This window comes from Helobdella robusta, assembly GCF_000326865.2.
Source record: "Helobdella robusta unplaced genomic scaffold HELROscaffold_68, whole genome shotgun sequence".
Classification (NCBI taxonomy): Eukaryota; Metazoa; Annelida; class Clitellata; order Rhynchobdellida; family Glossiphoniidae; genus Helobdella; species Helobdella robusta.
Window position 1 is genome coordinate 313,573 of NW_008705387.1, and position 16,403 is coordinate 329,975.

General features: G+C 30.9%; 4 protein-coding genes across 4 annotated transcripts; 2 read left to right on the forward strand and 2 right to left on the reverse strand.

Annotated features, from left to right (window-relative positions):
• Nucleotides 1-1,949: 1,949 nt before the first annotated feature.
• Nucleotides 1,950-5,753, reverse strand: HELRODRAFT_194148 (hypothetical protein; the record flags this gene model as incomplete). Its single annotated transcript, XM_009030418.1, has 7 exons — nucleotides 1,950-2,413; nucleotides 2,816-2,937; nucleotides 3,436-3,532; nucleotides 3,738-3,850; nucleotides 4,339-4,408; nucleotides 4,956-5,040; nucleotides 5,641-5,753. The coding sequence occupies 7 exons, from the start codon at nucleotides 5,751-5,753 to the stop codon at nucleotides 2,396-2,398; spliced, it is 618 nt and encodes a 205-aa protein (XP_009028666.1). The 3' UTR covers nucleotides 1,950-2,395.
• A 2,497-nt stretch (nucleotides 5,754-8,250) lies between these two features.
• On the forward strand, nucleotides 8,251-8,625 carry HELRODRAFT_181140 (hypothetical protein; the record flags this gene model as incomplete). Its single annotated transcript, XM_009030419.1, has 1 exon — nucleotides 8,251-8,625. The coding sequence occupies one exon, from the start codon at nucleotides 8,251-8,253 to the stop codon at nucleotides 8,623-8,625; it is 375 nt and encodes a 124-aa protein (XP_009028667.1).
• A 332-nt stretch (nucleotides 8,626-8,957) lies between these two features.
• Nucleotides 8,958-13,294, forward strand: HELRODRAFT_181141 (hypothetical protein; the record flags this gene model as incomplete). The annotated part of the gene is made up of 3 exons (XM_009030420.1): nucleotides 8,958-9,081; nucleotides 9,163-9,887; nucleotides 13,193-13,294. 3 exons carry the CDS (start codon nucleotides 8,958-8,960, stop codon nucleotides 13,292-13,294), a joined length of 951 nt encoding a protein of 316 aa, XP_009028668.1.
• A 313-nt stretch (nucleotides 13,295-13,607) lies between these two features.
• On the reverse strand, nucleotides 13,608-15,527 carry HELRODRAFT_181142 (hypothetical protein; the record flags this gene model as incomplete). Its single annotated transcript, XM_009030421.1, has 3 exons — nucleotides 13,608-13,683; nucleotides 13,864-13,924; nucleotides 14,711-15,527. 3 exons carry the CDS (start codon nucleotides 15,525-15,527, stop codon nucleotides 13,608-13,610), a joined length of 954 nt encoding a protein of 317 aa, XP_009028669.1.
• Between the last annotated feature and the right edge of the window lie 876 nt (nucleotides 15,528-16,403).

A 16,403-nucleotide genomic window follows, 5' to 3' on the forward strand; every position in this document is an offset into this window, starting at 1 on the left:
ATATATATATATATATATATATATATATATATATATATATATATATATATATATTTAGGAACGAGGTTTTCAGAAATGCAAATTTCATTGAAATTGTTTGCCCATTTTGCATTAATTAACTTCTTTATAAGACATTCAACGAGGCGGTATTGTTTGAGTTCATATTTATCTAAAACTGGAATAAAGCTAACAGCGCTGTTTCGGCGTAATGCCATCTTCAGAGCCTAAATATTGTTTAAACATATAATTTAATTAAAGTAAATGCCTAATGTAAAATGTGAAAATATAGAAAATAAAATATGTATTAAATTGTGAAATAAATTAACCTTGTTGTAAATATCATAATAACTAAAGTTTATGTAGATTATGTAAATAAAATAATGTAATTTAAATAAAATGTTTAGTAAAATAATTAAAATATAGAAATTTTATAAAAGTTTTAACATGGTTGAGAAACGTTAGTGAAAACTAATTACGAATGACATGTGCGAATGACATTATATACATCGATATGTATCTTGCATGTACATATATGTATTTATATTTAACTATGTATCCGTAGGTCTGATGTGGAAACTCGTATCACCATATTCAACCGCAATAGTTGTATTCACAACGCATACACAGCAATATTATATATCTGGCGCACATGTCATTCGTAATTAGTTTTCACTAACGTTTCTCAACCATGTTAAAACTTTTATAAAATTTCTATATTTTAATTATTTTACTAAACATTTTATTTAAATTACATTATTTTATTTATATAATCTACATAAACTTTAGTTATTATGATATTTACAACAAGGTTAATTTATTTCACAATTTAATACATATTTTATTTTCTATGTTTTCACATTTTACATTAGGCATTTACTTTAATTAAATTATATGTTTAAACAATATTTAGGCTCTGAAGATGGCATTACGCCGAAACAGCGCTGTTAGCTTTATTCCAGTTTTAGATAAATATGAACTCAAACAATACCGCCTCGTTGAATGTCTTATAAAGAAGTTAATTAATGCAAAATGGGCAAACAATTTCAATGAAATTTGCATATATATATATATATATATATATATATATATATATTTTTACAATATTCTATAAATTCTACCTAATCGGTAGAATTTACAGAATATTGTAAAAATTATGGTCTATTATCAATATATATATAAATATATATATATATATATATATCATGGCTCACCGACAAAATGGCGCAGCGCATAAAATAAGGAGGGCGCAAAACAAAAATAGTGCAAGACAATAAAGACGCGAGTAATGAGGACGCTCGCTATGAGAGTAAGATTGAAGTTAAAAATAATTATAATATTTAATTTCAATAAAAAATTTGAAAAACATAGCTATTTTATTGCCAATAATTAAATTGATAATAATAATTAAATAAATAATAATTACTGTTATAACAGGTGGTGTCATGTGGTTATAGTTTCATGTGCGTACAGTATATTACTCAACATTATAACTAAATTGCAACAGATTATAGGAAGTTTGGGAGATTTATGTTAAAGAAACACCAGTAAAAGTTGGAAATTTGTTTACTAAATATATTTCATTTTTAATAAACCACCCTTGTTGAAGGTGTCTATGGTTCATAACAAATTCTACGTTATATGGTGAAGTGGTTTGTTTGACCTTTACGCAAAATGAAGCCAGGTTTCGAGAAAGTCAAGTTTGAAACGCCGAGCATGAGCGCCGTCAGTCCTTAATTTAAGGTGCCTATGGTATACATACATATGACCTCGCTTTCTTATTCTTATCGCAGACGTAACAGTAACTAACGGTTTAACATTAATGATAAATGATTGCAATAAATGGACGATGTTCAAATCAATAAGCTAATAAGCTGATTTTTTGTTTCTCCGTTCAACATTAATTTATTCAATTAGCAACAAATTATCTGTTATAAGGTTATAACAACTTGGATCTTTATCTACATTTATTCACTAATACACAATTTGAATGAAAATTTTGAAAATCTTAACAAATTTTAGAACAATGAATAATTAGCAGAAACTATAAAGAAACAAACTAGATGAACTTCATGTAACAAGAAATGTTTAAATTTCAGTGACGTTGCAAACAAAGGGAAAACAGGATCTAAATTTCATGGAAATCCATAAAAACTGTCCACTAATTTACCGTACGTAAGACGGCGTATTAAATATTCGTCATAGTGCCTGATTATTTGTGTAGCAGAAGTTCCCATTTAAACTTATTTATATTGTCGATAGGTCAACATTAACAAAACAAATATGCAACACTTATTACGTTACAATATACACAACTAACTATATATTTTAAATGCTGTTTTTTACAGTTTATATCATTTCATTAGCGTTGTTTAAGCAACCACCATGATGACAAAAATTATTCCAACTCTTGAAGCTGTAAAGAATAATTTTTTTTAATTATTTGTCAAATATTTCAACGTTAGAATTAAATGAAAATTAGTTTCCTCAACAGAAACAATTGCAGCAAAACTATAGCAGTTTGAAATGGTAAAAAATTTCTGAACGGACGATTTTTCTCTCCAAATTGTTTCTGAATATATATTTGAACGTTTGCATGGCATCCCTTCGAATTCGTGATGTGATGGTGATGAAGCAGCTAAATGTAGCATTTGACCACTCATTTTCTTAAAATCAACTCTTACAATAATATCTATCTTTCACTCAAAGTTTGATAACTAAAAGTTTCATATACGCGTTGCAAACTGCGACAATTTCGCATTTAACAGATCCAGATCCTCTTATGAAATATTATTGTGAGTATTTAATAAAAGCTTACCAGGTTGTCGGCATCTTGGTTTTCATTTTCGTTTTTCTCATTCATCATCAAAAATTCTTCAGCTTTTGCATCATCAACCGAGCTAGATTCACACTCAGTCGATTTTATCAACCCCAAATTACCTGCAAGATTAATGTTCAAAAATTGAACCATGCTTAAAGATTTGCTCAGAATTTTAATTTTTCCGTTGTTCGATTTTTCAGATCGATGTCCATAGCAAATTATTGAAATTTGTGATGCAGAAAAATCAATCAGAATGCCTTAATTTTAATGTAATACCTATCATAAAGATGTAACCATAAATTTATTCAACCAATTTAAAATTAAGTTTTGGTGTGAAACACGTCGTTCATTGCTTACGATGCCAATGCTGCCCATGAAACTTAGTTTCATGTATAAACTGTACATAAGTGACATCATTTATTAAACGAACAAGCAAGAGTTGTTATATGAAGTTGAGCCAGCTACTAAGCATTTCCATGTAAAAAATAAAATTTAAAATTAGAATAAACAAAAAAGTTGAGATACCAACTTATCAAAAAAGATTTTAAAATGCCCATGCAATTACGTTATAAAGCAAATTTTCAAATGTTGAAAAACAAAAAAAATGCAAGCCTCACTTGTCTTAATCTCTGACCAAAAGTTAACTCTCTGTTTGTCAATAATGAACTTTTTGAGGGATTTCAAAAAGTTATTGTATTTTTCTGCCGACAAATTCTGCAATAAATTAATGAAATACATTTTCATATAGCAACAGTTTTGCACTTGCAAATCTTTCTGAAAATCGTTTTTTTTAAGCGCACAAGCGGATGTTAATTGTTATTTCATATTTATATAACAGTTTTCCACTCAGGCCACAGTGACATACGCCAAGTTTAAATGTAAATGTAAACAAAAAACGGATCGTTATAAAGAAAATTACCTTAATACACTGCACTCTGAGGGCTGTAATGCAATTAACAGCTTTGTTATAAAGGTCAGAACCAAATGAATCAACAATAAGCTGTTCTATCTGACTTTGTAATTGTTCACAGGCTATTGAAAAAATTTATTTAAATTAAAAAAACGTTAGCAATTCATCAAAAGATTAAATTTACTAGCATTTTCTTATTTTAAACTAGCATATCATAAAGAGGTCAAATTAAACATAACTCAAAATGCATGTTCATCATCTAACAGTATTGTGCTTTGCCAGTTTCTTTGGTCGTTAATAATGATTTGTATTAGGTCAACTATCATATGAATAGTTTGGGAGAGATCATTTTGTCAAGCTCATGTCCTAAATTCGTATTATCTTCAGTGTCTCATACCTTACATCATAAGCCATGCCCTGTCTCATGCTGAACCAACAACCTTACATCATAAGCCATGCCCTGTCTCACGTTGAACCAGCATCCTTACATCATAAGCCATGTCCTGTCTCACGTAAGCCATTAGTTACCTCATGTTGTAAAAATTAGCTGAAATAATAAACTAAAACGAAGTGAAATGAAGTATTAAGTTTAAAATTCGGGTAAACTAACCAGTTTGAAATAAATTGCTGTCGTGAAGGATCAATTCATGAAAATCTTCCACTGGATTTATCGAACCAACCTGTAATTAGTTACCAGTGTTATCAAATTTCATGATTTAATGGGACCCGAAATGATTAGTAAGGAATGTTCTACATGCTCAAACATCCTAGGACAATCTCTAAGCAACAAAAGGTTGGAGAATAAATGTGCGTATATATACAAGAACATGCACGTAATATGAATGATTTAGAACATTAAAAGATTTAATTAAATTTATCTATTTGCAATTGATTTCTTTATTTCTACGACTAAGAACGAAAACTGTCAAACTGAAGACATAAAATATTTTATAATTACTAGAATTACCATCACGCAGCATTAACAATCAAGTGTATTTAACAAAAACGAGCTGAAATAACATTCGTAGACAGATGAATAGACATCCACGTAAAATAAGTTGATATTTCAATTTTTATAACGTAACGTTAATCCGTGAAAGCATCAGAAATGAAAAACGGATACAAAAACTGGTTGCTACTTTAGTTAGTATATGAGAGGTTGAAGATGTTATTAAAGAAGTTTCGGCAGATTAAAACAAACATGTCACGCAGTATGGGAGAAATTACCTTGGTCAGTTTCTCTTTTAAAAAATCATTCATTTTCGCATGTTTAACGTCGTCATTGCCATCAGCACTTTTCAAATTACCAGTGCTTAAAAGAAAATATTAATATATTTTTCACCTATTTTTATAAGAATGTGAGGAATTTTTATTAAGATAATGAAACATTTTATTCGAAATCATTTCTTTCCCTAAATTTCGTAACAGTCGTAATTCAATACAATAAACTCAAAAAACCACAGTATATACACTTAGTATCGGTCATTATATTACTTACATTAACTGTACCATGCAGAAAATAACGAAATTTATTTTACAAGTAGCGCATTAAAAGTAAAACTATTCAATTACGATTTACGACTGGACTTTCTTTAATCAAAATTTGCAGCATTGTGAAATCTTTTATGAAAAATACGTTATTTTATCATTTGAAAAATTATGACTGAAGAAATTTTCAGTTTTCTACACTTAGCATTTAGCAAGCAATTATTTTTTAAATATATTAATTTAAATTTATATATTATATAAATATAATATATAATATATAATATGTAATATATATATATATATATATATATATATATATTACAAATTAATTGTTAATTAGTTAATTTTACATACTAATTTACTGCATACATATTAATATTATACTTAAATGCAGTCTTGTCAAAATTTATTTTGTTAAATGAACCTGATATCCTTTGTTTCTGTGAAGATATTGGTTGCACAACTTACATCGGCAGATTGTTTGATGGGGAAGAGTTGTTTAATTTTTTTTAACGCATCTTGAGATCCATCGCGCATCTGCTGTGGAGTCTCTAGATGGGTCAGTGCATTTGAGTGAGATGATGGCAGAGCAGCAGAAGGGTGTATTGCTCTATGTTCTATGCACTGTTGAGTAACAAATCTTCAATCAATCAATCAATCAATGCGATTCAACTGGATAAATGAGTCAACGTTAGAGTTGTATTAAATTTATTTCAACTTGTACTACACGCACGCTAAACGTTACCAAGAAAAAAAATATTATTGACTCCCATTTAGCTTTAATCGTGATCATTCAGTCGGTATACTATATCACATCGACGATAATGAACGTTACATATAGACCAGACATTTATAAAAATGTAAGTAACACAAACGAATCAAAGTAAAATTACGAATAACGGTTAATATAAATTTATAAAAATAAATACGGTTCGATTTTCGCACAAGTGCATACGCCCGCACACCATATATATATATATATATATATATATATATATATATATATATACACTAGTGAAAAAATTGCGGAAACACGTCTAATATTTAGTTATAACAATGCCCGCTATTTAATTACTGAAATTCGCTTGCTTATATATGCTTTTTGGTAACTAATGTTGATTTCTTGGTATGTTTACTAACATCGCGTCCAAAAAAATTTAAAAATTTAAAATAATTTGCTTAATTTTTATTTTTCAAGTGTTGAACGGCAAAAGTAAGTGTTATGTTAATTTTAGAAAATAATAAAAAAGTTAACTCGGAGAGTATTTTTGTCGTATTTTTTTTGTTAGTAAAATTTAGTAGTGTTTGCAATGCATGTTTTAAACTAATTTTACCTATTCCGAGTTACGCAAATGATTATTTTCATAATTTTATTTAATTGCTAAAAATATTTAATAAAGTGTTGAAATTTAATAAAAATATAAACTTATTTAATTTTTAAGGCAAAATTATTATGAGTGCTATCAAAAAACATGATTGGTCGCCCAAAAAGAGCTACTGCCATTACCTTAAGAAAAGAAGGGTATAGTTACAGAGTTATTGCAGCCAAAATTGGTGGAAATGTCACACCAGCTGGAATAATGAAACTGGATCAATTAAAAACAAGACTGGATGAGGCAGAAAGAAAGCTACAACGCCAAAAACTGAGAGAAGAATTGTGAGACTAGCTCTCCGGGACCGAAAATCAAGTGCAATAGAAATTAACAAGTTACTGATTGAGACTGGAGTTGTTGTTTCTGATATGACAGTTCGCCGGAGACTAATAAAAGCAGGCCTGAGAGCTAGAATGCCATGCAAAAACCGTTTCTGAATGTCGGACAGTGACTCAAACGCATCATTTGGGCCAAACAGCATGTCAGCTGGACAACAGACCAGTGGAGTAACGTTTTATGGAGTGACGAAACCCGCATATCCATTTTCGAAAGTGATGGTGTTCGCTACATCCGCCGTCGATCTGGTGAAGACTGTTTGCCAGAATGTACAACAGCTACCATGAAACATCCATTGTCTATAATGCTGTGGGGCTGCATATGCAGTCGGCCGACTACAAGTGCTGGATGAAACAATAAATGCAGAAAAGTATATAAAAGACGTTCTTCAGCCAAAGCTCCTGCCCTCAGTCCATGATATTTTTGGGAAAGGAAAGCCATTTATTTTTCAACATGATGGTGCCCCATGTCACACAGCCAAGAAATGCCAAAAATGGTTTGAAGAAAACAAAGTGAAGGTATTGGATTGGCCCGGAAACAGTCCAGATCTCAAACCAATTGAAAACGTATGGGCCCTGTTGAAGAGGTTGGTGGCTAGAAAGAGACCATCAAATAAAACAGAACTTATTACAACTGTTATTGAATCTTGGTTCCTACGGACCTGCAGAAACTAATAGACAGCATGCCAAGTAGGTGTCAGGCTGTAATCAAGTCAAAAGGATATCCAACAACATACTAAGAAAAAACAACATTTTAACCAAAAAATTTCAAAAATCTAAATTAACTATGAAAATTATATGTAATTAATACAAATATTTGATTAATAAGTTGTGATTAATAAATAAACGAATTAAAAATATAAATAAAGTATTTTTTTGGCTTCATAAAATTGTTTTTTTATAAAAGTTGAAAAAAATTGCTATGTGTTTCCGCAATTTTTTTCACTAGTGTATATATATATATATAATGCCAATTAAGTATGTGTATATATATATATATATATACTATGCCATATATATATATATATATAATTGGCATTATATATATATATATATATATACATACATACTGGTTGGCGGCATTTCAATTTGGTTACGTTTTTCTGAGGTTTCTTGTTGATTTTTTCGTGTTTTTTCGTTAATTTTGGTTCTAACTTATAGGAAACATTTAGGAGATTAAAAATATAATTTTTTTTTAAATCTAATTGGAGTTAATTAATTAATTTAGTTTTTCTTTTAAGTTAATATTTGAGTTTAATATATAATTAGTTTTCTGTTGAACGTGCACGCATACACTCCTATTATTGCTGTTGTTGAAATTTTAGCATGGCCAACCAGGAGAAATGTTTAAAATGTTCAACTAATAAGAGAAAGGATATGAAAGAGAAAGACAAACGAATTAAATGTTACCAGTGCGATATTACCATTCCCACAGTTTGCGCGAATTTACCAGATGAAATTTGTGATATTTTGGAAACAAATAACAATTTACGTTGGTTTTGCGATAAGTGCTCGAGCTTGGGACCGAGTTTGAAGAAATTAACTGACTCTGTCGAGTCATATAAAAATGCGGTGACAACAAAATTCAATGAACTGAATGAACTAAATCGGGAAATAAAATCTGCAATTGAAAACATCAATTCATCGGTTAGCGCCAGTGAAGAGAATTCAATCAACCTGACATTCTACGTGGTGAATTAAACAATCTAAAAACTGAAATGAATATGTCGTTCGCGAGCATTGTGAGTCGTGAAGTTAAAAAGAATGTCAAGTCATTGGAAGAGGGGTTAAGACTGTTCAAAAAACATTGAATGATGTCAGTGACTTGAAGACGAGAGAATGCAATTTAATAATGTTTCGACTAGCTGAGGAGACTACAGGTAATGACAAAATAGCAGTGATGAAAATCTTAAAATACAGACATAACGAGGTTGGCAAGACTAGGAAAAAAAAGTGACGGTGTGGCTCGACCGCTACTGATATGTTTTGAAGATATTAAAATAAAAAACACCATTGTGAAAAATTTATTCAAAATGAAATCGTTAGATGCTACTCTTCGTCATGTGGGGTTGAATCATGATTTAACGATTGAACAGCGAAAGGAAATCAAAACCCTGACAAATGAGGCAAAGTTGAAGGAAAACTCGGACAAAGAAGGTTTTTATATAGAGTGAGGAAAATGGAAGATGGAAAATTGTCAAATTTGTTTTGACAAATTTGATTTAGATTTGATTTCAGAAAAAAATGGTGATGAAAATATAAATGATTCAGAAAGAAAGACGAGCGGCAGAAAAATCAAGGACTTCGATCAAAAAGACGAAAAACTCAGAATAGGTTTGTTGAATATAAGGTCAATTATAAAAAATAAAAAAGATGATGTGAATGAAATAATTAGAGATAAAATTGATGTTCTTATTTTAACTGAAACCTGGCATAGATCTCACGATGAAATATCTGTTTTATCTGCTAAACCTGCAGAGTACAGTTATGTTGATTACCTTAGACCATATGATGCTAATCATGGAGGATTAATAATTTACTTTGAGTCTATTTTTAAATTTAGAAGACTGGAACTACAACAACTAAATACTTTTGAAGCCATCGCAATAAAAATTATATGCAATCGGAACGACTACTTATTCCTGGCCATCTACGGACCTGGGTCTTTGCCTGTCACTCCTATGTTTTTTAAGGAACTGTCATCTGTTTTGGAGAGTATGACAATATTAACTTCCAATTTAGTTGTTGCATGTGATTTTAATGTCCGTGTTGATAGACGTGACAGCCCGCACACGTTAACTCTGTTTGAAATTTTCGATTTATTTCATATTAGAAATGTTATTAATGAACCGACTCACGAACTAGGTGGCATATTGGACCTGATTGCCATTCCTTGTGATATTCTTGTCTCTGAAACTCAAGTTTTTCCAAGTGGAATTTATTCCGATCATGGCCTAGTTCAAGTTTGTCTGCCTTTCAAGTTTAAAAAACCTGTATGAATTATGAAGATGGTTCGGTCGTGGAAGCGAGTGAGGGATGATGAATTCATTAGGCTTATTCACGATTCCCCTATAAGCACACCCTGTGATGGCATGGACGTTGATGAGATGTTTGAACTGTTCAATAGCACAGTCTGTAATATTGTCAATAAGGTTGCACCATTGCATATGGTTGAGAGTCGATGTGATTTGAATGTCCCATGGTTTGATGAAGAATGCAGGCACCTAAAGAGGAAGTGTCGAAAATTGGAAAGATGTTACAGGAGAACTTTATTAAATAGTAGCAGACGAGAATGGGTCAATGCTATCAAGATGAAAAACCATGTTTTTACGGAAAAAAAAATGTTTTGGCAAACTCGTTTGGACGAAAATAAAGGTAATCCAAAGCGATTGTGGAATGACGTTAACAAAATGCTTTGCAAAAACCTTCACAACAGTTGCGATGATGACAACAGGAAATTTACAAGAGATGATTTTTCTCAATTCTTTAAAGATAAAATAAACAGGGTTCGACAGGCTACATCAGGTAGTGTTGATCCATTATTTCCAAGCAGGCCAACCAAGGATGGTGAAACATTTTCGTCATTCGCATTATGTACTGAAGATGATGTTGTGAAGGTAATACGTGAATCTCCCACAAAAACGTGTATCTTAGACAGTCTCCCAACACATTTTCTTAAAAAGCATATACTCCTCTTTTCTAGATTTTTAACAAAACTTATTAATTTATGTCTAAGTACAGAAAAATTCCCTAAAATGGCCAAACATGGCATAGTCGTACCTATTCTTAAAAAAACAGATCTGGATGCGAGCGATTTAAATAATTATAGACCAATAACCAATCTTTCGTTTATTTCAAAGGTCATCGAACGTATCGTTGCTCGGGGGCTGTTGAAGTATCTGGCGCGTAACAACTTGTTGTCTGCTCATCAATCAGGCTACAGACAGTTCCACTCAACGGAAACTGCTCTGCTGCAGATATCGTCGGTGTTATACAAGGCTGTGGATGCACAGGATATTTCATTGCTAACGTTCCTAGATATGAGCGCGGCTTTTGACTGCGTCGACTATGAGATACTGTTGAAACGAATCCACTTCAGTTTTGGGGTCACGGGTGTTGCTCATTCATGGTTCAACTCTTATCTCACGTCAAGAACACAGCAGGTTTTATTTAACGATGAGTTGTCAATAACAGAGGTTGTCACATCTGGTGTACCACAAGGGTCGGTTTTGGGACCGATACTGTTTCTTTTATATACGTCCGACGTACTAGAAATAATAGATAAATCTGGGGTGTTTTGTCATGCCTACGCAGATGACATACAGATGATTGTCAGCTGTCCTGCCGATAAATTTCAAGATGCTGTTACTAGATTAGTGCATTGTTTGACTGAGGTGAGTGTGTGGATTTTATCGAATCGACTGAAACTCAGCCAGAGTAAAACTAAACTGATGAAAGTAGGCACATGGCAGCAGCTGTCGCGAGTCAAGATTGATTTTGTTACTCTAGATGTACATAATATTGAGTGTAGCAGTAATGCCACTAATCTGGGAATGATCGTTGACTCAAAATTGACGTTTGTTGATCACATCAAACTACTAACTAAAGTGTGCGCTGCTCAATTACATAAAATACGTTCTATAAGAAAATCCTTGAACAAAAGCACGATTGAAGGTTTAATGCATGCGTTCATTCACTCTCGGTTGGACTATTGCAACAGTATGTATTATGGTTTACCTGATAAATCTATTAGAATGTTAAAGTCTATTCAAAACCGTGCAGCAAAAATTGTTCATGGTGCGTATAAATTTGATCATGTATATCCGATTCTTGATCAGCTTCATTGGTTGACTGTCGACAAGCGAATAATTTGATCATGTATATCCGATTCTTGATCAGCTTCATTGGTTGACTGTCGACAAGCGAATAATTTTTAAAGTTTGCACAATAGTGTTCAAGAGTGTGAATAATTCCGCACCAGAGTATTTGAAGAACAAATGTCAGTCGAAAGCATCATCTTCCCTCGGCCTGCGTTCGGACGATTTAAACTATCTGTCGGTGCCGTTGGCTCAAACGAAACTTGGAGCTAGAAGCTTTGCCGTGTTCGGTCCTAGAGTCTGGAACGGTCTTCCCAAAGACCTACGAGACCCTGCTCTGGGTGTTGCGAAATTTAAGAAGATGTTGAAAACATATTTATTTTCGCTGTAGTGTCAATCATTGATGTTTATATATTTTTTTTTTACTGATCTAATGTTTATTTAATGTTTGATTTATTTGTTTGATGAACGTTTGTCTTCGACTATTTTGTATGTTATTTTATTTGTAAGCGCTTTTGAAAAACTTTTTAATTAGCGCCATATAAATATTCGTATATATATATATATATACTATGCCATATATATATATATATATATAATTGGTATTTTATATATATATATATATATATATATATATATATATATATATATATGTGTGTGTGTGTGTGTGTGTGACAGTTAAGTGTGTGTGTGTGTGACAGTTAAGTGTGTGTGTGTGTGTGAATGTGTTTGTGTGTGCTATAAAGATTCATACAGAACCTGGTAGAGATGTTGAAGATAGGGATTGAAAGTTTGTTTTGGCTTGAACAGTTCTGTAGCGTTGTCATCTTCTTCACTAAACAAGTCAATGAAATGGAAATAAGTAATAAATATCGATAAGAATCGATACAATGATACTTCAAAAAATATTTCAAGCTCGAAAAAATTAATTAATTTGTTTAATATTTCCTTTAAAAACTTATTATCACCATTCCCTCTTCAATATTCCTCAGAAGCATGGACAAGACACACAGTGCATGTAATAACGCGTGAAACATAGCATCAGGCGCTTTGCATGTGATGATGGGTGGGCATCTCTCTTGCAATCGAATCAGGTCATGACTGCAACGGAGAGCAGTACCACGCACTTTACCGTTACACCATCGCGCCGCCCAATTTAAACCTCAACTTAATTTAAACCTTTCAAAAATTCCTGCTCTGTAGAGGATTTTATGATGACAAAATGTTTTTGTCGTTGGTCAGCTAATATTTTTTATAATCATAAATCTTATTTTCCAGGTTTCATACCTTGCACGTTTTTGCAGAATAAAAAATAATACAAAACAATTAATTTTGAGCGTTTTCTGGACAAACAAAACTGGATATTAGAATTTAAAATTTAAAGAGTTAAGAATATAATTGTTTGTTGTTATTCTTCATTTTAATTAAATTCTGGTATAATTTTTGCGTAGTGCTACAAAAGAGAAGTTCATATTTTAGTGTGGACGTTGGATGGGACTAAGAACAACGGACTCGTTACGGACTGTAGCTCACCGTCGTCAAATGGTCCATGAATAAATAGCGCAGCATGTCTACTCGTGTGCTCTAGGCTTAAGATAAACTCTTTTTTAAGAGACAAACTCATTTCATTTAACCTAACAACACGTTATTCATCCACACTGGTCCATATTCTCCTGAAAGTGATTAAAAAGTCATTCTTGAAACTTTAAACCGCGAGACTTAAAAAACTGCACAAACATTGCCTCTGCTAAAAAAACCCAACTCTAAATTTGAAGATCTTTGCAATTATCTTTTTGGACTGATTAAAGGACTTGTGTCAATTAGACTTCGCAACCAACTTTTTTCAAAATCCAACTTCTCTGCCTTCTACTCAACATTTCTAATTCCATCAAGACTGCTCTCAAACATATCGCTGATGACATTTGCATGATTCAGCTGACAGCTAAATCGTCCATAATTTTTGCTTAGAATCAAAAGATTCGCTCTTGATTGAATTGAGTCATTGTTGCAAGCAGTGAAAAACTTTTTTACTTCATCAACTTATTTATCATCAGACATCATGAGCCACACGTCTGTAAACGATGAAGATGGAAAAAATGAAACAAGAAACAAGTGCACAAACCTTTTATGTCCGGACAAATCCAATGAGTGAATAAGCTTCTCCACTGCACAGAGCTGTTCATCTTATTTAAATGATTTGAGAGTGGTGAACGTTTAAATATAATTTATAATTATTAAATAAAATTTGTCGTCCATCTCTATAAAATAATTTAAGTTTGGTATAAAATATCTGTTATTTATTTACTTAAATATATATATATATTTCATTAAACGCGATGCTTATATTATTGTTATTTAATTTTTTATTAAGATTTTCTATTTTTCTTATTAGTTTTTTATAATTATAATTTAAATTAAAAATTAGAACACCAATATTCATTATATAATTATTTATTAAGCGACGTTTCGAATTTTATAATTCATCTTCAGGCAATTTAATATTAATTCAAATAAAACATAACAATAAACTGTCAGATGACGTAATAAGAGTTGAGCGCGAAAGTAACGTAACGATTAAAGTTAAATAACGTAAGTAGTTAAATTAAGTATAATAAACAATTATTTTGTAATATAACATAATAAAATATATTATATGTGTAATATTATGTTAATAATAATAATAATAAATTAAACATTTCGTGATGAAGGTAAAATAAAATTGGAATAAATTTGTTTGTTCAAATTAGGTTTATAAATATTAATAAATAGGGATTCTAAAATTTGTAGTCTGATAAAATTAGTGTCTTTCATTAATATTTTAGTATTATCTTCTAATATTTTGCGGGATAATTGCTGGTTGTGGCAGTCATGGTAGTGTTGATTTGGAGCTGCGATGTTCAAATGGCAGGTTAAACGGCGTGTCAGTTTTGTGGTAGTCATTCCAATATAAGAAGATGGACGAAGCCTACAGTCTTCGTGAGGACATAGAAATTGGTAGATGACGTGGGAGTGCTGTGTTGTTGCTAGTTTAACGTTGGGACTATTTTTTATTAGTAGTTGTTGCGACTTAAAATTTTTATAATAAATAAGAAGGTTTATTTTTTCATTAGAATCAACTGGATGGACTCCTTTTTTAATGATTTTTCTAATTATATATTCGTCTTCTTTATACGAAGAGCTCATTAAGTTACGATAAAATAAAGTTAATTTTGCACTGTCGGTATTGTTGTTTGAGTTGTTGTTATTGTTATGAATGGAGTTTGCGATAACGAGGTTGTCATTGATTGTGTTATTATCATTGTCATGATCCACATGGTCATCGTTATTGTCGCTGTTATTGTTGTTGGAGTTGGTAATAGAGTTTGCATCATTGTCACCGACATGATCAGCAACAACGTCGTTGTTTGAGTTGTTTACATTACTGACAAGATTATTGGAAATAACATGGTTGTCGTTGTTGATTAGGTTATCGACAATGACTTGTACAATAGTAACATGGTTACCATTGTTTTCGTTGTTATTTATGTTATCATTATCATGATCATTGATAATACGTCTATCATTATTGTTCGTGTTATTATCACTTATATTGTCGTCATTGTTGTTTGTGTTGTTTCTTGTGTTATTGTCAGTGTTGCTTGTGTTGTTATGGCTGTTATGATCGATAGAAACGTGGTTATCATTGTCGGTTACATTGTGATTATAACTTGAGTTGTTTTTAACGTTTTCATTGTTATCATTTACCTTAATATTATTATTTTGAATCTTTCTAATTTCATTGGTCATTATTTTATCTATTGTTGAATTGTTAAAATTATTGTTGACAAGGAATTGTTTTATTTTATCGAGTTCTTTACGAAATTCAAGTGGTTCAGAGCTGTGTGAATATGCCCGTCTGACATACGATATTATCACACTATTCTTATACCGATCTGGACACTCGCTATTTCCTTTCATGCATATCCCGTTGTTGGTTGGTTTGACGTAAACAGATGTGCGAAATGTGTTGGGTGTTAACTGATCAATTAAAATATCAAGATAGGTCAATTTATTGTCATTACTTTTTTCACAGTAAATTTTAAACATGAGTTAAGGTGAAGCAATTTATTCAGCTGTTTATTATACTTAATTTAACTACTTACGTTATTTAACTTTAATCGTTACGTTACTTTCGCGCTCAACTCTTATTACGTCATCTGACAGTTTATTGTTATGTTTTATTTGAATTAATATTAAATTGCCTGAAGATGAATTATAAAATTCGAAACGTCGCTTAATAAATAATTATATAATGAATATTGATGTTCTAATTTTTAATTTAAATTATAATTATAAAAAACTAATAAGAAAAATAGAAAATCTTAATAAAAAATTAAATAACAATAATATAAGCATCGCGTTTAATGAAATATGCTTAAATGAAAATTAGTTACCGATATATATATATATATATATATATATATATATATATATATATATATATATATATATATATATATATATTGGTAACAGACTATTGTTAACGCAACATTTCAAAAATTCAACACTACTTTCAACATTGTTCAACTTTTTCATATTTCTTTTTAATTTATTAATTTCCGAGAAATTAGACATTTTATTGTTTTTTTAAAAATTTTTTATTAAATTTATTTAATAAAATTT